The sequence below is a fragment of the Lethenteron reissneri genome, chromosome 25, assembly GCF_015708825.2.
Source record: "Lethenteron reissneri isolate LAM-NWPU_2019-01 chromosome 25, ASM1570882v1, whole genome shotgun sequence".
Lineage (NCBI taxonomy): Eukaryota > Metazoa > Chordata > Hyperoartia > Petromyzontiformes > Petromyzontidae > Lethenteron > Lethenteron reissneri.
This window is the reverse complement of record NC_083803.1, coordinates 10,500,814-10,525,132: the sequence shown is the minus strand read 5'-3', so window position 1 is coordinate 10,525,132 and position 24,319 is coordinate 10,500,814. Positions and strand designations below refer to the sequence as shown.

The 24,319-nt window shown below is 42.5% G+C and overlaps 1 protein-coding gene across 3 annotated transcripts in view; it reads right to left on the bottom strand.

The window, feature by feature from the left end:
- The window catches only part of USP34 (ubiquitin specific peptidase 34), a 79,853-nt gene that overhangs the window by 47,872 nt on the left and 7,662 nt on the right, over positions 1-24,319 (bottom strand). For all 3 annotated transcript variants that reach the window (XM_061559254.1, XM_061559256.1, XM_061559257.1), the window contains exons 3-23: positions 20,656-20,797; positions 19,479-19,808; positions 17,986-18,036; positions 16,901-17,050; positions 14,710-14,777; positions 14,325-14,517; positions 13,628-13,689; positions 12,773-12,854; positions 11,956-12,048; positions 11,157-11,282; positions 9,718-9,847; positions 9,251-9,396; positions 7,976-8,808; positions 6,618-6,877; positions 5,522-5,637; positions 4,490-4,617; positions 3,738-3,827; positions 2,790-2,885; positions 2,266-2,348; positions 1,787-1,941; positions 190-303 (exon numbers count right to left, since the gene is read on the bottom strand). In XM_061559254.1, the coding sequence (XP_061415238.1) occupies positions 190-303; positions 1,787-1,941; positions 2,266-2,348; positions 2,790-2,885; positions 3,738-3,827; positions 4,490-4,617; positions 5,522-5,637; positions 6,618-6,877; positions 7,976-8,808; positions 9,251-9,396; positions 9,718-9,847; positions 11,157-11,282; positions 11,956-12,048; positions 12,773-12,854; positions 13,628-13,689; positions 14,325-14,517; positions 14,710-14,777; positions 16,901-17,050; positions 17,986-18,036; positions 19,479-19,808; positions 20,656-20,797 (3,448 nt within the window). The remainder of the gene's footprint in view (positions 1-189; positions 304-1,786; positions 1,942-2,265; positions 2,349-2,789; positions 2,886-3,737; positions 3,828-4,489; positions 4,618-5,521; positions 5,638-6,617; positions 6,878-7,975; positions 8,809-9,250; positions 9,397-9,717; positions 9,848-11,156; positions 11,283-11,955; positions 12,049-12,772; positions 12,855-13,627; positions 13,690-14,324; positions 14,518-14,709; positions 14,778-16,900; positions 17,051-17,985; positions 18,037-19,478; positions 19,809-20,655; positions 20,798-24,319) is intronic.

Sequence of the window (24,319 nt, the reverse complement as noted above, 5' to 3'; positions counted from 1 at the left end):
TCGGCATAACCATCTCCTGGCCTCCCCTCAGAGCTACAGGCCCTATTGCCACCTGGCAAGATGGCATTACCGTAGTGTTTTTGGTCCCATAGCTTGAACAGGTTCAGCGGGAGTATGCTAATAATTATGAGTTGTTCTTTGATCAATCAATTAACACCATCCCCACTGTAAACAAACCAAGGGAGGCACCTCGGTGGAGGAGGAGCCGTCGTAGGCGCTGCTCGCGAGACGTGCCAGGTTGCAAAGTTGCTGGAAGAGGTTGAGCCCCGTCATGCTGATCGTCTCCGGCTTCAGCTGCGGCATCTGGGATAGGGAGCAGCACACACAAGAAAGATTTTCAGTCAGTCCTGTGATGACATATACAGATCGCGGAGACCCATCACTTAACGTGCACCTTGCTTCACGTTGTTCACAAATGCAATGTAGCTAAACATATAGGCTTTCGCGACCAAAATATCCACGAAAGGTGTATATGGGTTACATCGTGTAAACATAAATGTGTCGTTAAGCCCGCCACTACTCGACAACCAATTAGTCAAGTTTGTGACCTAAACAAAACGTGGCAATTAACTTTGAGCAGTCGATAATAGGTACTGTATATTCTCTGCATACTCTTATATCAACATCATGTATGTATGTTGATTAACCGTGAATAACCTAACCAATAATAGGTAATGCATTTTCTATGATTAACATAATCCATTATAACTTATATGACTATAATTAGCCTCTCCTCTGGTCTTTGCACCTGATAGGCCCACAGTGATGACATCACCTTTATTCCCCTATTTAAAACAGAAACAGGAGGATGTCTTCACAATTCTGGCTATCACCTGATGAAGCTGGTTGTAATCACCAGTGAAACGTCATACTTGAATTGTAAACGTTGTGGGTTTACTCTCCAACACACCGGTTTGCTGAAGTAGTAACTATTTGGCACATTTTCAATGTGCCAATCAATATGATATTGTATTTATAATGATATTGGTCACGAAAGCCTACATGTAAAATTGGCACATTTGGTTAACATAACAAACCTTACTAATTGGCTGTGTCGGGCGGTGGCGGGTTTAACGACACAATTATATGTACGCGATCTAACCCAAAAAAACTTAAATCTTTATTATGGGCAATGTAGCGAAGTCGTAATGAAAACAACAAAAAAAGCACAGCCTTTTTTTCAAATCATTGCTGGATGAAGCCTTCCCCATGCTCGTCACAAAAGGGTTATTTGACCATAATTCACCACGCTGGTCTGTGTGGGTGGGTTAAGATGGGGGGGGGGGGAATCCATGACTAGTTCAGATAACTCATAATTTATCTTAATTATGTAGCTTATCGTAATGTTATCTACATGTCAATTGTGCGAGAAGCATCTTTCGATGCGATATGTGCATTTGGAACTTAGAGGGCAGTGCACGTTACAGAATGGCCACTGGAAGATGGCATCACAGAAATACTTATTTTTGATGGCCCATTATCCAGATTATGTGGTGGCACCTTTTTACTTTGTCAGGTCTTGAAATAAATGAAAATCAAACCAATTTTTCTAATTTGCCATATTTACTTTAAACCAATTAAAACATTTATAGAGTAATTTATTATTTCCGATACCTTGAAATTACCACAATGGCACCTTAAAGCAGCTGTTGATAAAAATCAAAAGCAAAAACATCTCTGCCACCTTTTTCCCCCACGCATGTCAGACGCATATAGAGACCCATACAAAATCCCAACCGAGGGCACACACAGGCCAGCGGAGCCCAGTTGACACCAGACCACCCACCTTCTCCAGGAAGATGTGCTTGTAGGTCTCGATGCCCATGGCGTGCTGATCCTTGCTGCGCACCTGGTTCAGGAACCAGTGGAGGGCGTCATCTGAGCACTCGAGGTCAGTAACCAGACAGTTCCACAGGATGTCCACTTGCTCCAGACTCAGCCCTGCACACACATGCACGCACTACTAGATGTGCTTGCGCAAGAGCCACTTGCTACGATTCACATTTGCACACACTAATTCCGTATAGATGGTTGATGGATACATTAAGAATGAGTGTAAATACTGTAGTGCTGTCAAACAGAAGATTTATTCTATTCAAGGTAAATGTTCAAGCTTAAATATTGTTTGCATCCAAGAGTCCAAATATGACATGCCACTTAATTGTATCTCCAATGTTACATTGCTAGCAATCAGCTGCACATCTCTTTGAAAGGTCAGGTTTTATTTACGAAGATAAGACTGAAGATATCTCGAGAATAACTTACTGAAGTTGTCTGGAGATCCCAGTGTGGAGAAGACACAAGTGAGAAACTGCAACCGAACTTGAACCTCGGTGCCGTGGCTATATCTGCAGTGAAGGACAGATGGTTAATGTGCATTAGTGACAAAATCCTATTGTTGACACAGGTAAGATCTTATAGGTAGAAAATATTATTAGATGGAGTGGTGGCGCAATGGTTAGCATGCTGTGCTATGAACCCGGTGAACCCAAGTCCTGGCGACAGCTGCTGACTTTGGTGGCAAGTGACATCTGAACCAGTCCTGGATCCCGCACTTTAACAAAAGTCAAACAGCTCCCATGATCAACAGGGTGTGGGGAGGTCTTCATCCAGCAGTGGACTGATAAAGGGCTGTAAAAAGTAGCTTAAGCTCTCTCTGCCAAAGACACATAACTCATTATTCTTAAGTCCACAGCAATGAACTGAACAACATGATTTTCATCCACAAATAATCACACAGAGAAAATGCATATTGACACACAAACGATAAAGAGTTTTTGAGGTCGTACAGAGTGTGGTGGTGCCTGTCCTCCTGTACGGCTTGAATGTACTCCATCACGTTGTCAAAAAAGAGCTTCATCATGTGCAGCTCCTTCTCGGCCCACCTGACCGGCAAACAAACCACAGCAATCAGTGCCAGAGCAGTTTATGATTAAATACGCACAAAAGCAATGATCCTACACAGCAGGTTCAACCTGGCTGGACAAGTTCATGGAACTTCAGTTGGTCATGAGTGTCACTTTATTCTAAATCAAACATAGCCCTTCAGATTTGAGAACCAATTGAGCAATCAAGCCAGCAACCGGCAATGAGCAAATGTGGCTACAAGTAGACCGTGAGCAACAGCTAAGTCAGGCAGAAGGCCAAAGGAAAACACATTAGTATTCTTGAGGACACATGGGCACAACTTCAAGAGTTAAAAAAATTGGAATGAGAAAAAGGATATTTGTTCCAGCTGGCTCATCTCTATAAATTCAAATTCTCCTTTGTATTCTTTTAATGGCCCACAAGAAAGAAACTGTATTAAATTAATTATAAATTCAACACAAAAATTGTCTGGGGATAGTTTATACCTTTTAGTGAAATAGACTCTGCCAGAGTGGCAAGGCTCCTGTGAATAAACAGACTGCATGCAATCATCGTCTCCATGTATCTTATAAGCTGCACTACCATGAGATTTAATTATATACACATTGTATTACACATTTTTACCGCACCTCCTATTATCACGGTTGGCTACGTATGTGTGAAAGAAGTTCAACATACATACATACCATCATACATAACGTATTATCAGAATCAGAATCTTTATTTAAACAAGAATAATCCAATGAGATATGAAGCTCTTTATCACAGATGTCCAGTCAGGGCGGGTCAGCAAGTTAGCGCACACGTAAAACACAACAGCCCCTTAAAAACAGATAAAGAAGATCGAAGACAAATTAAAGTGAACGTACATTGTGATCCAATGGGTGTCGTAGCTGCTACCGTACTGCTGGAACGTTCCAAACAGCTTGGGCAGGAGACGCAGCGACACGACCACAGACCTGCAGAGGATGGACACACACACTCACGATGAGCAAGCGCGGCAGTGTCGACCGTTGCCCGTGGGCTTGGAGAGATCGTCAGACGAGTTACAGTCAGGGGACAACAAGTTCCACGCGGATACATTTCATCACGAAGCTGGAACAACAAAGGGCTGTGCAACCTAACTGAAAACAAATAAATCACCACAGCGTGACTGCGCGCATGATCAGATTACATTTCCTCAGAATACATAAGATGGATTTAAAGTTAAGGGTTTTCTGGCGAAGGCCGTGGATTTAGGCTCTTTTGCTAATCATCGGGGAGCAGATTGGACCTGCAATACAAAGGTAGCCATTTCAATTCGATCTAATGATGCCGCAGTTGAAAAAACTATTCAGGTTTCTTAAACCCCGCTGCATCTGTCCAGCCAGCAGTATCAATGGGTACACCACAGTTAGTCAATCGGCAGTTCGTAAGTGGTGGGTTAAAGTGTGGGCAGTTCCACCTATTCAAAGATGTTTGCCCAGCATGGAATCGTAGGCCTAATACCCTCCCAGAGGGGCTACCATATCCCCTCTAGTGGAGGCTCTTCTGCCAGCAGTCGCATACGACAGCTATTTCAGGGCTACACACCTTTACAACCTAACAATGTTTGGAAGGTGAGAATTCCGGCATTTGTCACCTGTTGTTGGCAAGGTTCTCCAGGCAGCCCTCGATGAACTTCATGCGAATCTGCCGGTCAGTGAACCAGCACACAAGCGCGCACAAGAGCTTCTCTGCCTCTGCGATGAGCCCTTCTGCCAGATGAACCTGTAATGAAGAAGCAGTCACTTTACACAAAGGCCATTAAGAATAACATAGGGGATGAGAGAGAAGATTAAATCAATAACAGATTTATGGCATTTAATGAAGATACATTGGGCATGCTTGACATAAAAATGTGTAAAAGCATTTATTGAATGAACTACAGGGAAACTGTACACCTAAGTAATTATAATGGAAACAAATAGATTTGTGGAGATCATTATATGATGAAAAGGAAATCAAGACAAATTATGAAAAATTCAATCGGCAAATAATGAAGTTAAATAAGAAGTGAAGACTTCGGGGAGGAAGCATACATTATGAGATACAAGGGGCAACAGCGAGGTAGCGAGGTGTATAATGGATCTGAGCACGGAATCTGGTTCCACTGGGAGTTCCAGGGTTCAAATTCATGCAGCCACCCGTGCACAAGTTGGGTTCTCAAGTGTACCGAGCTGATGGTTCCCACACAGGGTTACCAATGACTGCATAAAAGAAAACCCATCATGAAACGTTTACTTGTGTATTAAATTGTGACAATGTGGTCATATTTTGGCAATTACAATTTTTTAAGTCTTGACTGCCATGTGACAACTATCTCGTAATCAGGACACATGGGAAAGTGAAACCTTTGTGCGTCTAATAAGTCCCACACCTCGAATTAGCATGGTTGGCTGAATCCGGTGCGAAAGAAGTTCAACATAAATACATACGCTTGATGGGATCACAGCAAGTGACCTACGATATCCATAACATGTGGTGACATTGCACTGCTCACGCAGAGTGCTCAGAATTTACATTTCTTCACCTCATGACGTGACTCATGGTACAACTGGAGTATTGTTTGTAAAAGTGAAAAAAAGGCACATTTTCAAAAGGGATGGGACCGAAGTTCGTGATATGAGCTTACAGCGTTTTCGTCCTGCACCAGGTCCCACAGCAGGGTGCTGCCCGTGCGGCACACGTTGTCGAGGTTGATGTCGGCCACCGTGCCACCGCCACCCTGGTGTTTGTGCATGGCCCCGGCTGTACGGTACCGACACAACACGGACCAGACCGCGACACAATTCAGCCCTAGTTTAGAAAAGCCTGCATATTTGTACCTGTACAGCCGTTTTGATCATTTACTACTGGGTTACGGCTCCCCCATGCAGAGTGGCTCGTGGGGGGATTTTGTACCGGGAAGCATAGATGGCGGAAGCAAAAAAAAGTACAGAGCAACAATGGATTTCGCTGCACTGCCTTCGACTGCACGTCACTTAGCCCCACAGGCCTAAGACATCCTGTTTGTGCATGGTGGTCACTCATCCACGCACTATTCGGGCTCAAACATGCTTAGCTTCTGAGATTTGACACATATTTTAGGCTCATAGGTCATGTAAAATTTAAGAAAACACAATCCTTTGAGAAATTGTCAGAGTGATTCGATGCCACACCACCATAAATAAACACAATATTACATTTATAAAGGGTAAAATGTTAGCATAGCATTAAAGCAATACAAAGGTTGTCTTATGCCTACCAACACGTTGAGTGTCAAGACATTATTTCTCCCGATGCATGGGTAACAGGAAGACTTCTGAGGCCATGTGTACATGCTGGTGGCAGTGCTGGTTATCAACTGGCTGCATACAGCAATGGGCAGCCTCATCCAACCATCCCCCATCTCCTCCCCCAACATTCCTCTTCCCCAGCGATTGCCAGGATTCAGGGCCATCATACAATTAAAAAAATCTATGAATTTTTTACAATCTCGTTTGTATTGTTTCTTCGTTTTTCCAAGTTAAAATTGCATATTATTTTCAAATGAAGGCCAATTGTCCAAAGTATCCAGATTTTACTTTCTTCTTAATGACGGCATGACAGTAATTCCATAACTCATTCGCACATGCACGCAATTCAATGCATGCATCATGAGCCAGAGAAGTGATTTTCACAGACGACTCGATGCACTGTCACACGGCCAACGAGCAGAGGAGGGCGTAAGCTCCGCATGATGCTCTCACCCTGTGGCATGTGACCCCTGTAGAGCGACGCGAGGTTGGGTAGACGCGGGGGCTGCAAGTGTGATGTGAGCTCGACGTGCGAGTTGATGCGAGCCAGTTCTTCCTCCTCCTCTTCCTCCTCCTCTTCTTCCTCTTCCTCCTCGCATCCCGAGCCAGACTCCTCCCCATCGAAGTCGGCCATGTTCTTCTCCGACTTGGCGCTCACCTGCGAGCTACTGCAGCTCACGTCGTCTGCGCTGAGCATGTCCTCGTCCAGTGGTCTGCAGCACGGGCGGAGAGATTCACAATCTCATTGTGTTTAACCCACTTGGCTCGTCCTACTTGTCTCACCCAATCTCACATTTGTGTTTAAAAAGAATTGAAATATTTGCATTTATATGGTACTTAAGTAACTGCATCTCAAAGAGCTTTACGTCGTATCTCATCCATTTTGAAGCCCTGCGGAAAACTGGATGAGTAAACCGCAGTGGCAACCATCCCTATGCGGTACAAGGTGTGCGCAGCACCTTCCAGCAAATGGGTATGTGTAGAGCCCCTTACTCTATCCACTGCTGGATGTGGTCCTCCCCACGCAATGCGGGTCCATAGGGAAGCAAAGTCATTGAAGCATTCGAGTACAGAACAACATATTTTATGAATTGCTATCTACTGCCCACCATGGAGCCTCCCAGACCTATGGACAACCTGCTCGTGCATGATAAGTTACCCATCCAAGCACTTAGCAACCCTGCAGAGCTGATGAGGTCGGGATAGCATTAGTGTTTACCGACATAATAGTACGATTATTAACTACAAGCAAGTATACTAAAGAACAGTTACAATGAACAATGCATATGTTAATTATTGGCCCACATATTAGAATAAAATCAGATTGAATAAATTTGTAACGGTTAATATCAGATTAGTTGTTCCTGTGAAGTCATTCCACCTATTTAAGAAGACCGGTTAAGTGACACACTTCGTCTGACTTTTTTTTATTCTTGTCATTATGATGCATGATGTAGTTTCAAATGAAAAGTCGAAAAGTTGCTGAATTTGGTTGTGAGAATTATTTACTAACCGATAAGTTAGAACAATAATATTTTGCACGTTAAACACTTGTACACGAGACAATGTAATTTGTTTGGCGATGTCGGTTGGAGGACCTTAACGAGACAATTTTGGCCAGATCATTCATTATAAGGCATGACCAAAAAGCTATCATAAATCATATTGGCTGTGAAAACCTATACATTTAAAATATCATGAGCTGTTAAAAGAAAGTTTAAAGAAAAACTTTTTTTATAAACTCAACAATGGTGCAAATGGAAAATGTTGGTTATCTTTGGCTCAAAGATTGATAATAATGTGCCATTTACCCGTCGTCATGGTGGTGGTGGTGATGGTGGTGGTGATGATGGTGCCTCTGCTGTGCGATAAATCCCCGGCAGTCGAAGATCTCTGCGTTCATCCCCTCTCCCAGCAGCCCGGCTGCCGTCCCCGCGTGGGCGCCTCCGCACGATACTTGCGGTTCACACCCAACTTCCGCACCCGCCACTGCCTGCACAACCCCGGTGCCCCCCGCTGCTGCCGCTGCCGCTACAACTGCCGCGGCCACCGCCGCAACAGTGGGAACCGTTGTCTCGCGATCGTCCGTCAGCGACCTCGGCCTCCTCTCCGCAGGCTCTGGGCCAAACCCGGCACCAACGTTCACTGTCTTCAAGCCCAGCTCTGAGGGGCACTGCCCCAGCTTCTCAACATCCGACTGGCTCTGTCGTTCCATTGGCCCCTGCGAGGAGAGAGCCTCTGAGTGGCAGTGAGGCATCCTATCCACTTGGCAAGGCTGGCCGAGCCGGTCTGCTGAGCACTGTCCCAGCCGCTCGCGGAGATCGTGAAGTGCCGACGCTGTCTCAGTCTTATTGCCGCGGCCCTGTAGGAGCACGGAGCTAGCAGCGTCTCCTCCTTTGGCTTGGCGAGCTGCAGCTGCCGCTGCCGCCGCCGCCCTCCTTCCAGCTTCCTCCCCGTCCTCCGTGTTGTCGTCCATGGGCGTGCGACTGCCCAGCGAGCAGCTGCTGGGGCCTTCGCTACCACTACTGCTGCTGCTGCTGTTGGCGTCGGCGTCGCCTGGGCTCGAGTCCTCGCTCCGGCCACTGCTGCTGCCCCCATCCTCGCGGCTGTTCGCCGTCTCGTCTGAACTGCCCTGCACAGACTCCTGTAGCACATGTCGGTATTCAGCATGCAATTAATGTTTTGGCACAGCACTACTGTTAAATTCATAGGCCCAAGGGTGAACCTTCAATGGAGTTTAATAAATTTGAGCAAAATATAAAAAAAATTCAGCAACTGCACTCATCTACAAAAACGCAAAGCTGAATACGGATACACTGAGGACATGAACATTGCCCAGTATTCAAGCCATCTCAAACGTTACCCAAAAGACACATATGCGGTATGATGAAACAGAGGTGTAGCTATTTGTTTAGTCAATGCTCGTAGACAACTAATCTGCAGAAAAACTGCTGTGAAAACCACACAGACAAAGAGAAATTAAAGAGTTGCTACTGAATAGTCCACGATGGGCCGTACTGCAGAAACTCAGGAAAGAGGTTAATTCAAGCACGATAATATATAGGCAGTGGGAGTGCAATGAGCACCTCAGAGTCCGACAGCTGGGGCTGCTGCTGTGGCTGTGGCTGCCGCTTGGGCCGGTGCACAGAGGGCTCCTCCTCCATCTCCACGTCACTGCCGCCACTTGGCTGTGTGTCGCTGTTGTCGCTGCTCTCTGGGCTGCCCACTCCCGCTGCTCATTGTGACACGCGAACGCACACGCACAGATTGTTACTGTCGACACTCACCTGATATGCAACCACAGTAGATGGCTGTCAGTGCTCCAAATTAAGGCAGAATTTGTCAGCACCACTCAAAATTAAAACGCGCCTTTTTTGGAAAGCTTAATAAATGTAATGTATGAAGCTGAATGAAAACATATACATTAGAGGATGCAGCTTTTCTGATGTTTGTCCAATTCATTGTATAAGAGTAGCAATACATATTTTTGTCACCGTGTCCACAAAGCGTTCAAGGAAAAGTGGTCATTTTCATTTGTGCAGCATTTGTTTACCTTTCTTAGCACCGAGGGGTAGGCTAGTGTTCAGTAGCGATGCAAAGGAACTCTGCTTGGAGAGCTGAGATTTGGCTGCAAGAGCATTGTTCCAGAGGGCTTTTATCAGCATTGATGCCAAATACAGCGTCTGGAGAGTGAGGGAGAGAACACAAGTTTTCGCACTGTTTATGAAATATGAATTACCATTAAATATGCAAAAAGGCAGTTATAGCCTCTTGAATTATCAGGCTAACCTGTCATTGCAAGGATGATTGTCGTGGGGAGAACCATTAAGACAACATATTTTGTGCTCAGTGAGAAAAGACAGCTGAGAAAAGGAATAAAAAGGGAAATCTGCTTTTAAGAAACCAAAAAGAGCAAAAATGTGGACAAAACAGAAACATTAAATCAGAGCTGGCTGATATAAGCTGGCACATCAGCACATCTGCAGTGCATTTGTGCAGATTGAGTTCTGCAACCAACATCACAATGGGACAGGAAGGTTTAGACAACTGTCCAAGTCAAACAGTAACAGTTACCACTCTAATGAAGCAGTCATTCTGTTATGTAAACATCCACCCCAAGTACGTGTCAAAACACACTTGTATGTTACCACCAGAAAACCATGCCCTCTGTGTCTGGGGCCTCATGGAGTTGGAGATCCCAAAGACACCACAGCTCCAAACATCTGTGATTACTAGGTATGTAATGGTTAAACTAAACTTTTTTTTAATTTTACCAGGAAAGACCAACTGGGCTATATAGCTCTTTTTAACAAGTGACCCGGCCACAAATGATAGCTCAACAACGTGGTTTATCATGTGAAAATGTATAGCAGCCAAATACTCTAAACGCATATTTTTAAATGTAGAGGAAAAAACGGAGGACCCGGAGAAAAATCCTAGCGACCACAGGGAGAACATGCAAACTCCAAATATACAGGCCTCAAGAGTCGGCATCGAACCCACGACCTCCTGTATACCAGGCAAGAGAGTTAATCTCGCAACTGTGGCACACTAATTATTACTATCATTATGCTTGCATACCCAGGAAAATCTCGTAACCTTTTCAGAAGGGTCGTGCACATTTTCAGGAGAGGGCGATGGTTGACATGTATATTCCAACTGAGTAATTTGCAGAAATGTTTTCAAATTTGGAACCATGATGTGCCGGCACACAATGCGAATGTTTAACGTCCACTTCGAAGCATTAACGTCCACTTCGAAGCAGACGATGTGTACATATACGGTTGATACACCCCCAGTAATACAAAGGGTGGCAGGTGGATTCCAACCGTGAACATCTGCTAATAATGCATTAATTTCTCCATTTAAAAAAAACATAGCATAACCAGGAGGGATGGTGGCGCATTTGGGAAAGGTTTCATCCAGCCGTGGATACATCATGGCGAGCGACTGGTGATGATGATTGGAAGAGGTCTCCAATCACGGGCCCACCTGCTCAGTGTGCGCGCTGGGGTGCAGGGCCGACACGAGCCCGAGCAGGTGACGGAGGGGCACAGGGTCCAGGTGCTTGATGAGCGACGGGAACAAGTCGTGGATGTAGCGACTGCAGTGCTTGAGCTGCATGCGGGAGAAAACCCCACGTACAGACAAACACGCAAACACTCACATGCTTGCATTGTACTCGGAACATTCATAATCTTAAACAGTTTCCAGTGCCAATCCATTAATAAACATTCTGATTATGATTAATGGCAGAGAATAAAACACTCATTGGAGTAATTTCATGGACAATATAAGTGCTTTATTTATTGTTTTCTGAATTGCAATTACGACTTAATGTTTCATATTCACGTAAGTTGTTTCTGTATTGCTTGGTATTCCAACCATGTGTTGTGTAGTGAAGATGCACGCGAAGACAAAACTTCATGTAGGGGCTTACGCCAGTTTATGTAATGTCATCCATTACTCCTCTACACATGTATGACGTTTTTTGACCCTTTAATCAAATGTATGGCTTTTTGAGGCAGGTTTTCCGAAAAAGAGACATTAGTCTCAATTAGTTCTCAACCGATTTGAAGTAAAGGACTGGTGATTATGATGAAGACATTTAAAAGATGTGTCTAGGATAAAAGCTAATCTTCAACTGTCCACTTTTTCATCAGCTACTTTATGCAATGTTTAAGCCAATAGCCTTCAGACAAATGACTAACAAGAAGTGAAGCAGGTCCTTGCGAACTTTAATTATACCACACACACACATTACCATTCAACACCGACCGGTATGAATTACCTGAGCGGCCATCCATATACAGTCTATGTGCGGTGTGTTCAGCCTGCCCTCGGCCGCCAAGAAATTGAGGATGACCTGGCACTGTTTCAGGATCTGGGGAGAGACAAGGCGTTGTGTTTGCAGACGGCCGGACTTGGCTCTCAGCCACTGGGTGTTCCCAACCGAACGGCGCGTCAGGGTTCCTGATCGCAGCGTTTAAAGGGCGGCCAAGCGGCACACTTGAGCTCTCCAGCTGAGCCATCTGCCGCCTTCATTAACTCTGAATTCAAAATCTGCCAGCATTGTTAACGCTCCTTGCCCCTGTTTCAGACAGAAAATCAAACTTGCCAAAAGAAATAAGCTTTATCTTGGTGGTTCTTTGTTTAACGAAAGACATGGTGCCACTGCACTTAGTGATCGGTAACTGGACCAGGTTCAGGGGTAAGTTTGTAACCATTGAAAGGTTATCGTTTCATAATTGCAATTGAGTGGCACTGTTGAGACGAGCTTATACGAAGAGATATGTTACTGCAAAGAGATAAAGCAGGTATTTTAAAAAAGTAAAATATTTTTAAGTTCATTTTCACAGCCTGTTTAAAAATAGAAACTCTACAATGAACAAAAACCAATAAAGAGGCTAAAATAATACTGTAACATTTTTTAAAAATTGTGTAAAATGACCCAATAAATTACATGTCGGCATATTTAAATGTGTATCTCATACATCTTACATGGTCCTTATTTTAATTCCAAATATCTACCATCAGAAATAAAGAAAAGTTAATTATCTCCGAATGAGAATGATTATGTGTTGAAGTATCAATAATTGTATTCTCACCTCAATGTGCAAATTTGGTCCAAAGATGTGCTCAACAATGTTGTGGTTAGTTAACCAGTCAGCCAGTTCCTTTGCAATGGTTCTGTAGGACATGACAATTATTGCAAGCTTTCATTTTAATCACATGATAAAGCAGAACTTTAAGTTCAGGGTACTTTGCCAAAGATATTTCAGTACTTTTACCACATACCAAGGATAAATGATAAGATGATGAAAAATTTACAAAGGCATTTTTTAAGTGGAATAACATTCAGCAAAAGAAAATTTAAATTACAATATGTTTCTTGGAAATATAACTTAAATGTTTAAGTTATTTTAAACAAGGTTTAAACAAAAAACATCTCAGCAATTCCTTGCACGGGTTACAGGGATCACATATTCATAACCCATCCACTGCATACACAATTGTAGGTTTAAAAATAATGGGTTTTAAAACAAATATGAATAACGCAGACACTAAATATATAGGTATGGCCCAGTCAGGCATAATGCACTCACACAAAGTCAAATAACCCTCGTATAGCATGAACAGACTGTTGGGGCAAGTGCTGATAGCAAGCACCTATTAGGGCCAGCACGGCACATGAGGGGGAAGGTGGTCAAGCACCATACCCGACCGCCTTTGTCTCCCTCGTGGTGATGTTTACACACCACACCAGGTACTCATTTGAGGCAGAGTCGATCTCGAGGAGGCCCATGACTGGTTGAGATAATTGTCACTGGTGTTAACAGTTAACGGGAATCAAACTCGGGTCCCCGGGTTCATACCACAGTGCGCTAACCGCTGAACTACTGCTGCACTACTGCTCCCCCACAGCCATAGAGACCCTTACACAAGGCCACAGATAGACTTACGTTTCTGCATCGGAGACGAGGGACTCGTTGTTACAAACTTCATTGAATGTGTGCAATTGGTTCTGCGGAGGGGAAAATAAGCATGAGCATCACACGTCTGTAATAATGTAAGAACATTAATCTGTCCATACTGTTTGTTACAGTATTTTAAGTTTCACGGTTGTGCCAAGGGCAGCACATGTAACCAAGGGGCAAGAAAATTACTGCCCTAGGATTGCTGCAGTTACATTTAATCGCTCTCGGTAGCACAGCCACCCATCTCATCTCACCATATTAATTAGCCCTAAGATCACTTACAGAGAATGAGGTCAAAGGCTGGTCCAGGAATATCGAACAAGGCCAACGAGCACATCATACAGTTGATTGTGCTGTGATAATGTAATGTGCCCTAACTCCAGTGACCCAGAATCGATTACTAGCCGTGATGTACAACAATAGTAATTAAAATCCAAAACAGGCGATGGTCTTCCACAGGTCGACCAAGCATACAAATGGAAACCTGGAATTATGTGGGTACACTTGAGAAACTGGCAGCCAAGCATACATGATGCTGCCCACACCACCCGCAATGTGCCAAGCTGCCCTTAATGCTTTAGTTGCTCACTAAATGCTAACGAAGAACATTTTCTCTGACTGACAGACCTTATACAGTGCACTGGTGTGAATTTGTCTTTTTTATTATTTTTATTTTGCTCACCGTGATTTGGCTGAGGCCAGCGAGCCGCATGGTGAGTGTGGGCGAGGTGAAGTACTTGAACGCCAAGTCGAGACTCTCGCGGTCAAACCCCAGTGCCGAGTCCAGTGGCTCCTTCACCGCACTCCACATGAGGTCCGCCATGTTCCGCGCGGCGCTCTGCCTCAGCTCCTGGTCCGACAGCCTGCACAGGTACCTGCGAGCGGGACAAATGAACGGAAACAATTATCTTTCACATTCTTTTCTCTCTTTCTCGCAATACTTATTTAAACTTCTTAGACAAAACACAAATTCGTGCATATTTATTTCAAATCTTTTAACCGACTCCACAACTACCATTTACAATTAAACGGTAATATATTTAAATAGCTCGCATCCTCGCGCATACCTTATTACGAAAGTCCGAAATGGAATAATATGTTGCATGACTGCAGGCAGATGCAGCCAAATCTTAATCTGGAAAAAAACAACCATTCATATGCGTTAGAAATGTCATCAGTATCTTCTAGACATGGAAAACAACAAGTGAATATAAAATTACCCCAGTGTATGTGAAGTTCATTTTAATAGGTTGTTACAGCCTACTTGACTGTTTTAATCTCTCTGGCAGTCTAAATGGCCGATTCTATTTCCCTTTTCAATTTCAAGATAAGGCCTTCCTCTTCTGATCTGTCTTGAACTGACCGTTTCCATGTATCCGAATGTATTATTCATTACAAAAGTCCTCTCTTCCCTATTCTTTGGTTCCTTCGGTAAAGTCACGTAGATAGAAAAATTATAATAAAAAATAAAGTGAATAAAATTATAAAATGTAAATAAAAAAACTGGAAAAAAACACTAATGTAGACTGTAGCCTGGTTCTTAATCGGAGTGAGTGTACTGGCAATCTATGTGGACTGTAGCCTGGTTCTGAACCTTGGTGAGTGTACTGACAGTCAATAATGCAGACTGTAGCCTGGTTCTTAACCTGAGTGAGCATACTGGCAGTCGATAATGTAGACTTATTCTGGTTCTTTCAGTAATACAAATAAAAGAAAGAAAAAAACCACGACGTTTCGATCACACAAGTGGTTGTCATCAGGAAAAGGGGGTTTAGCCTCTAAAGGCAAACTGTTAATAAAGGTTTAGAGATGGGCGGGGCAGCTAATGTTATTGTTGGAGAAAACCCCGATACCGGCAGGAGGTCTACACCAATCAAAGCATTGCACCTCGCTCCACACACCCACACTGCTGATGGTGGAGGTTGACAAGAATATACAAATCAAGTCATGACCCAAAGGGGTTGTGATGACATCTTTCCAATGATTTTTGAGCTTATAACCATCCTCTCGGTTGAAATTGTGTCTGTGTCTGTATATATGGATGCCTTCATGAATGATTTTTTGTTGATAGCCAGTCGGCTTTAAAAGTACCATCGTCTTAGAGAACTAAATTTCATGTGAGCCAGCTACATTAAAATAATGATCAGCCACGGCAGAAGTATTGGTCGTACCGTGTTTCAAATCTGCCTTATGCCCACGAACACGGTCCGAGACATGTTGCTTAGTTTAAATTATTTTATTCACATTATTTATTATAATAATTTTTCTACCTACGTGATTTCACCTAAAGAACCAAAGAAAATAAATTCCTGCAGTCACGAAAGTTAAGTAAAAATTCCTCTCTTCCCTTTTACTCATATCTTAATACTCATCTTAAAAAACAAAGCCCTCTTGTTCCCTGCAATCCCATAGAAGGCATGTGCTGTTCTTCATACACACGAATACTTTTACGACAACACAATTGGAGCACACATTGTGTTGTCGTAAAAGTATTCGTGCACAGTGCTACTCATATCTTAATACTCATCTTAAAAAACAAAGCCCTCTTGTTCCCTGCAATCCCATAGAAGGCATGTGCTGTTCTTCATACACACGAATACTTTTACGACAACACAATTGGAGCACACATTGTGTTGTCGTAAAAGTATTCGTGCACAGTGCTACAAGGCAAGAAAATGCTCCAAAGCGCAATGAACTAATGGGGTGAATATCCCTTTATGTCACAGTACAGGATAGATAAAGGACAAATAAAGGGTGTAAATACAGTTCTATATATGCTCCGGATGCAAAAAAAAATTGTGAGCATTGTGGGCAGCAGGCTATGGGATGTTGGCTACCAACAACAAGGCAACTCCTATGACTAATTGGGAATGGGACGCAAGCGTAGGATTGATCACCCTGTCGCTGGCCGCCTTTGGGGAGGGTGTATAGTATGAAAGGCCGAAACACCCTAGGAACCAAAGGGTCACTACTGACGATGCGCTCCCCAAATTTCACCAGGCTCACTGTTCATGAACTCTTGGAAGTGCTTGCACAATGGATAGTAACATCTCATCCTGTGTTCTTTGGAATCTGAATAGGTGAAGTGAAGTGGTAGGGGCGGTGGTCACGCAGCGTCCACCTTAAAAAACTTTTTTTCTGCACGGGAATCACTATCAGTTACGAATATCTACCGGTGGATGGCGGCACGTACAAAGAAACATTTTACACGGTTATGAGATGAATTTCTTCCAATAGGAAAACTCGGCCAGCACTCACGTTTGACACGAGGGTGATGAGTGCATGCGCGATGGGGAACGGCAGGGTTTCGGGTGTGCCGAACTCAAAGCACTCCCGCATTAGTGCAAGTCCGTTCTTCCCGCAGAAGAGGCAGACATAACGCAGTAGGTGCAGGGGCACCTCCACGTCCTGCACACGCAACAGAAACAGTGGCCGCGTCAAAGGCAATACCACCGTGACAGAAGACTTGCTCACATGGCCAAGACGGACACCCGGAAGTTTCAGTGATTTCTCGGCGGCGATGGCAGTTTACAGCACGACAAATGCAGTCCACAGTGTGTGGTCTTAACATGTTTTAGTCATCATAGGTGAGGAAATTTTATTAATGCTTCACAGTGGATAGCCACAACAATTGTTTTTGTTGCAATGTTTGTTGCTGTAATTTGCTGACTCGCTCCTACTGCAAATCTGTGAAATAGGGGCTTCAAAGCTCATCAGTCTAAATAAAGATTATCATTCAGATTCTGAATTTCACTCAAGGTAGGGGGGGGGGGTTTGCTTAAGTCGCTTAAAGTCAAAAGTGTACGAGCAGAAGAATTAACTTATTTTTTACTTCAACCCGTGGAGAACCCATTGCTCTGTAATGGAAAACCAGAGACAGCTGGAATTTTCACTCATTTCACAATCCTGTACTCGGAGCAATACAAGTCATCTGTTTTTCTACATTAGTGATGTTTTTTTTTCTATTTTCTAAGATTTAAGGATGTTCTGGCAAGAGAATTACAATTGGAGCACACATTGAAACGTTAGAGCAATTTTAAATGAACAGTGTTAGTCTTCTGGAATCGGTACGCCCATGTCTTCGGTGAAGCTAAATATTTTACGTTTTCCGAACTTCTTCTACCGTTTTGGTGGCAGGCACTAATGGAGTAAAGGGCAGTGGAGCCAGCAGCCAGCCAGGAAACTCCATTATACAATATATAGACTTACAAACCAATCACCTACTGTTGGGATCAAAATGATTAATTAAAGAGCATAAAAGAGCTGCATGCAGTGATTTGGAATGTACAAATAAGCCTGCAGAGGAACAAAGGGTTGTAAAAAGAAGTCTGCATTCAACTTACATTCATGTCACAAAAAGCTCCCAACAAATTGCTTTCTGCTGTCGAAATGTCCTAAAGAGAAATTTCAAACAAAACATATAAAGAAACCACAATGTACAGATAATTTAAATTCCCTTGCACACAATGGTGATGCATTTTATATACAGTTAGACAAAGGTTTAGAGACATAATGGAGACTGTATTTTAGAAATTCCAAGTTTTCAAGGGCAAAATCCAGCAGAATATTGAAAATTAGAATGACCTATTAGCACTGGATCACTAATTTACGAGCCTTCTTGGTTGCACAGGATTTTGGACCTTACTATAAAAAACACACACACCTGAAAATGTGTATATTTACAATTCTGGCTCTAATTTCGTTAATAATAAGAGATGCCACGGTTTAATTTAATGATACCCACATAATCCTATAGAATTTAACTAACTTGGAGATTTACAGTTGCTGTTAAAACCATTTACCAATGACAAGCACTCTAAACCCCAGCAGTCAGACCCGGAGAAAGTCTTGGTCCTGGGTTAAGATGCAACTAAAACACGTGGCTTTGTTTCAATATCCCATTTCAAACATATTCACCTCTTTAAACAACACAAAAAAAATACTCAACAGGTCCCGTATCATCATCTTTGTCTCTTTAAACAACTGAGATTGAGACAATAACAAGTCCTTTACCCTCTCTGCAAGGCTGTCTACAGCTCACTGTATAAAATAGCATTTTGATTGAGTTAAACGTTATGAAATGAGAGCACCATGTTCTGAAACTTCTGATGCATTACTCACCGCCCTTCTAATCCTGTCTGCAAAAGTGCACACGTGAATCGCTGACATTGAAATGCATTATATTATCAAACCAATAGCATTAACAAAACACTTCTAAGCAAAAGCAAATGAGAATGGAGTGCTCATAATGAATTCGAATGAGTTCCGATAAAGCAATTTCTTTTTCATTTGTCCTATGCAGTTTCACATTTATTCTATTATTTTCAACGATCAGAAAATGATCCATAATCATTAACCATCCAGCATGAGCGAGCAATACTTTTTAACGAATATGCCAAGGTCATCACAAAATGTTACCGTGATTTTACAACCCGTTTCCAAAGGCAACCAGACTTCAACATTTCCAAGTTATTTGTAATAAAGGGCAACAATATATATTTCGACAAGAATGAATTATTTCAAAACTTTTCACTCTGTGGGCAAGTTTATCATGTTATTAAGTAAAACTTGTGAACTTAAAAGTTAAATATTAATTCTCTGCCAGGAAGAGAGAAATGACAGATGTGGCCACTTATAAAAAATGATGGGCTTGCCAAGAAACACCCATTCCTGGACATGTGAAAACGAGCTTCATAGCGAATTGTATTTCTCCAGGTTTAATAAAGATTCAGATTCTGAATTCCACCCCTTCAATAACCTCTTTGAGCACGTTTTCAATACCTCGCAAATGCTAAACTGCAGAGATAAATGGCCAAGCATTGCGAGCGCGCCTTGCCTCTATGGTGGTATGCGTGTTGTGCTTGTAGGCCGTGTAGAGAGGGAACTGGATCTGGAAGATCTTGGCAATGCTCAGCAGCAGCTTCTCTTGCTCCTCAATGCTCCAGCTGCTCCAGTCCTCCTCCGCCGCACCAGGCGACCCGGCTGACACCTCCGATTCCTCGGCACCATCCCCCGAGCAGGCCCCTCCACCGTCGCCGCCACCGCCAACATCTCCTTCCCGCCGATCCTTTCCGTCCAAGACACGGGCAGCTGCACCCCCGACTGCGGAATCCAGCAGTCGGGGCGCATCCTTCACTTCAAAGTCCATCTGCATGTCGGCGTCCAGCTACGCACAGCACAGGACGCACAGCACGGCAATTACGCAACACGATCCGAGAGCTGGCACGGAAAAGATGCAAAATGCCAGTCGCTCAACAGTGACAAGGACAAAACCTGTTGAGCGTGCGACGCCATTTGCCAGCAATTAATTTGTTTTTGCAGTGAGCCAGGAACTTGTGGAGGATATGTATGCGAGGTGTCTGCAAAAATCAATGTGCTCGTTTTCATCTTTCAGTTATATCGATTTTAGTATCACCTGGCACACTGAAAGGATGTCGATTATATTCTGAATTTCATCAGACATGAATGTAATGCATAATGCAGACTAACAACACCAAAAGTACCGTGTATATGTCATCTAACTGGGCAGCTAAAACAATTTTGGTAAAACACAGCACACAAATATTTTGACAGCTTTGAATATAGCTGTAAGCTGGCAGACTGATACAATTTTAGTTAGAAGCAACCTTATTGACTTAAAGCTTTCGTGACTGCAGGAATTCATATTCGTTGGGTCTTTCGGCAAAGTCACGTAGATAGGTTCAAAGAAAATAACAAAAAACTACGATCGTCATGATGACGATCGCTTATGTTGCGATCGAAACGTCGTAGTTTTGTTATTTTCTTTCAACCTATCTACGTGACTTTACCAAAAGACCCAAAGAACATAGCAAACCTTATTCTTAATCCACCAATGATTGTATACCAAGTACATATATTTACAAACAAATGTATTAACAGATATGTTTCACAATGTTTAAATACATATCTCAGCCCATTTCCATTTTGTATTTAAATGGATGTGCTTCCATCCTCAGCTGATAGCAGTGCAGGGTCTGCACTTGGGGTCTTGCCTGTGGTTGTGGCTTCAAGCTGCTGGGCTGTAGGCTGTTCCGAAGGCAACATACAAGGCTCACGGCGAGTCGGATCAGCTCCAACAGCACCTGGCTGAAGCCCTCCAGATTCCTATATTCCTTGAAGCAGCAGAGGCACTGCCTGAGGTTGGGGAGGTAGAGACGCAGCATGTCGAGGAATCAAAAACGCACCCAAGCCATGGGTCAACTGTGAAATGCACTGGCTCGCTCAGATAATTGACAGTCAGGATTGTTCAAGCTTTAATGCCACGTGATGTCAAATATTTAGTCAAAATGAAATGAAAACGTCCACTTATCGATTTGTTCTCGGAATTGGTGGCAAATGCCGTGTGCACTCTTGAAAAACACGGACTGAAATGCGAGTCTTGGAATCGGTGTGGAATTCAAGCTAATCCCTGTTAACACTAACAGGTGGCCCATACCAGCCATAGATTGCCCAAATGGATAATGTTATGTTTGTTAAACAGAGCTTGCATATGTAGACCACGTCTTGCTGACAGCCGTTCAAGTGTCCACCTATTGTCATTACACACAGCCATTGATGTTAAAACTATTCCCATAAATACATTGTACAATTACATACTGTTAAAAATAAGTAGGGTTGCTGGCTGGCGTATCTAAATTTGCTACTTTATATTTTAAAAAACACTCCATTAAAACTATAAATATCTATCGTCTCAGTGAAGCGGAAACAACGTGAAATATTTGGCATCTGTGTTGGTTCCAACGAAGGCATTGTCATTCTTATTGCTAACAAAGGATTTTGCCGAACTCCCCACTGCTGCCCACCGTATCACCATGAAGAATATATAAAACTCTATAACACATGAAAGTTGCCCATCCAAAATTTGGAGAGGTTAGGCCTATTCCAGGTGATTTGGGTAATATTAAAATGTTCGAAATATATTGATATTGCATGTCATTGTGTCAATGAAAATTGTGCCTGTTCCGGAATAAAAAAATACAGCTTGCAGTGAAATACCATGAAGAATGAACATTTAAGACAATTAAACTTTGAAGGCAGTGTGGCTGCCAACAAAAACACGACATGTACACAAAATAGAAGACGATGTTCAGCATGACAAAAAGAAAACACTTGCTCCAAAGAGTTACAAAACCAAACACAATTTTCCCTGGAATGGGGATCCAGTAGTAATACGGTGATCATGTTTGGAGGCCATATTTAAGTGAATCCAAAGAACGTATGCTTTGATAAGCACGACCATAACAGAATGCAGAACATTCATTAGCCGCGCATTAATCTGCGCAGTAGTCGACAGGCACAGCTGCTGCTACCCGTAGACAATAATCAAGTGTTTTAGATACTCGAGTAATTCTAAAACTGTCAACGTTAAGACTTTAAATTCCCATTTTTGTTTTATTATGCATATAAAGTCCCGCAGGTTCAATCTTGCTAATTTATCAATTCTCAGCCTTTTATAATTATTATTCAGATAACCTGAGGCCAGATGGCTACACTGCCTGCAATACTTTTTGGCGACTAACCTTTAAAAGCTGTAAAGACTAAGTGATTATCTCTGGTTCATCCTATGTGCAAATAAAGAGATCACGTGGCTTCTTCTACGCCAAAATTGTGAAGGGCAACCGCTCCTGCACTTGCCATTTCTGGCTGGGAGTTCACAAGCAATCTACCCAACAGGTTGACCTGGGGTTTTCAGTTTGCTGCCTGCTGGTGTGGCCGCATGGGGTTGTGAGGCCATGAAAAATCACCGGGACCATGGCACTGCATGTATTAATTGGCTAAATGAAATCGTTTGACAGCTGTAAGAATACTTTTACGTTTAATGTCATTTATGAACATTTAGACTGCACTGATTTTCCATTCAATTTTATGTTTTTTTACTTGGTGCTTTACTCGTCTGTTACATTTTATGAATGTATGTATTTAATATACTTATTTATATTTTCCTTTGAAAATGTTCTAACTTGGATATATTATGATAATCGTTTATCTTTCGAGTACATGATTCATGGCAATATAAAATTCATGCAACTTATAAAAACGAATCATGCCATTCGTGCATTACCACATGATTAACTCAGAAACTAAATGTGATCACCAATTCGTTGAATGTGATTGAACAATCACACACTTAAGACAGTCCTCCAAGAAAGGTGACAAAAATGATGCCAATAACAAGTGGCCGTTTTCAGTCACACGACAACAAATAAACGACAAGAAATAAACGACACATTGTTCTAAAAGAAATGTGCAACGCATCCTTTAACGATAACACTCTACATTTCACCAGCAGACCTAGGATCTGAAAGAATGCCATGGGCCACAACAATTCAGAGTAAATTCAAGCCCTTGCTGGTGATCTCAAAGACAACTACAGCTGTGTTGAGCATGTTCACATGGAGGATTTATTTCCCCTTGTTGAGCATTAAGGCAGACATCTCTTGGCAAGCCAAAAGCAGCACAAAGATTAGTTGTTGTGTTAAAGTCAACTAATATGTTACATTTCTTGGTTATGAAACCTTCCCAACAAATCATTTCACATTGCATTTTAACACTGCTGGGAGCATATTTTATTAACTAAATTATCCATTATGAATTTTAGTTTGCACATAATTTTTAAACCTAACTTTTCAGCAGCACAACTTAAAACTGCTGTCAGCCTTTTCACCATCAAATTCAGTTTTAGGCAGTGTACATTATACATGAGCCAAGGCTGCCAAGCAAAGGTATTTTAAATATGCTACTGTTAACATTTGCACACATTAAGTATGAACACTGTACACAATGTAACATAACTGTGATTGGATAAAAGCGCTATATACATTCAAGATAAGATAATCGTTTTAAAAAATAAAATTCAAGAATGTCCATTTACAACATAGTCCCTCATTATTTACATTCGATTATCGTGTAAAAACTCTGGAAATCTACATACTGGCGACGAAGTGTATTTTGGAAAGCGCCAAGGTCAAATGAGACAAAGGTTGACGCTTGTTGTACTCGCAAGTTTTAATATTCAGTTAATAATGGCATGCACACATGACCTTGGTAGTCTGCAGAACCACACTGTTCCTAAAGGCAGACAATACATGTGATGGTTTGGAGTCCCTATACTAAAGGTGTTGTTCGAACGTAGTTGTTGAGCATTAAGGCAGAGAAATCTCATCGGTGTTCAGTAAAATGGTCAACTTGTTTGCCTTAGAGGCATTGAGGTGGGTGTGGAGGAAATGAAGTGAAGGTTAAAATGAAACTATTGTGGCGGTGCAAAACCCGAACTTCAGTCCTCATCAGGTAGTTCACAAATTTGCTTACATACTGTAAGCAGTGCACATATCGACATCTGCTTATGTGTAAGAACATTATAATTTTTGCGCAACATACTTTCATGTGCCAGTTTGGCCCATTGATTTTTCCCCTTGGGATTGCAATGGCGGGCCACTAGGCAAAGTTAGAATAATGTATAACGTAATGTCTATAGTAATGTACATGGCAATTTATACATGTATATATGCAGGATAAAGTAAGAGTATGTTCCTCATCAAAGTGCCACTGTGATGTGTATGTAATTATGGTTTCTGGCAGTCCTCGGCTAACGAACCTAATTCGTTCCTGAGACCCCGTCGTTAGTAGAACGGCTCTTAAGTCGAACAGTTCATAAGT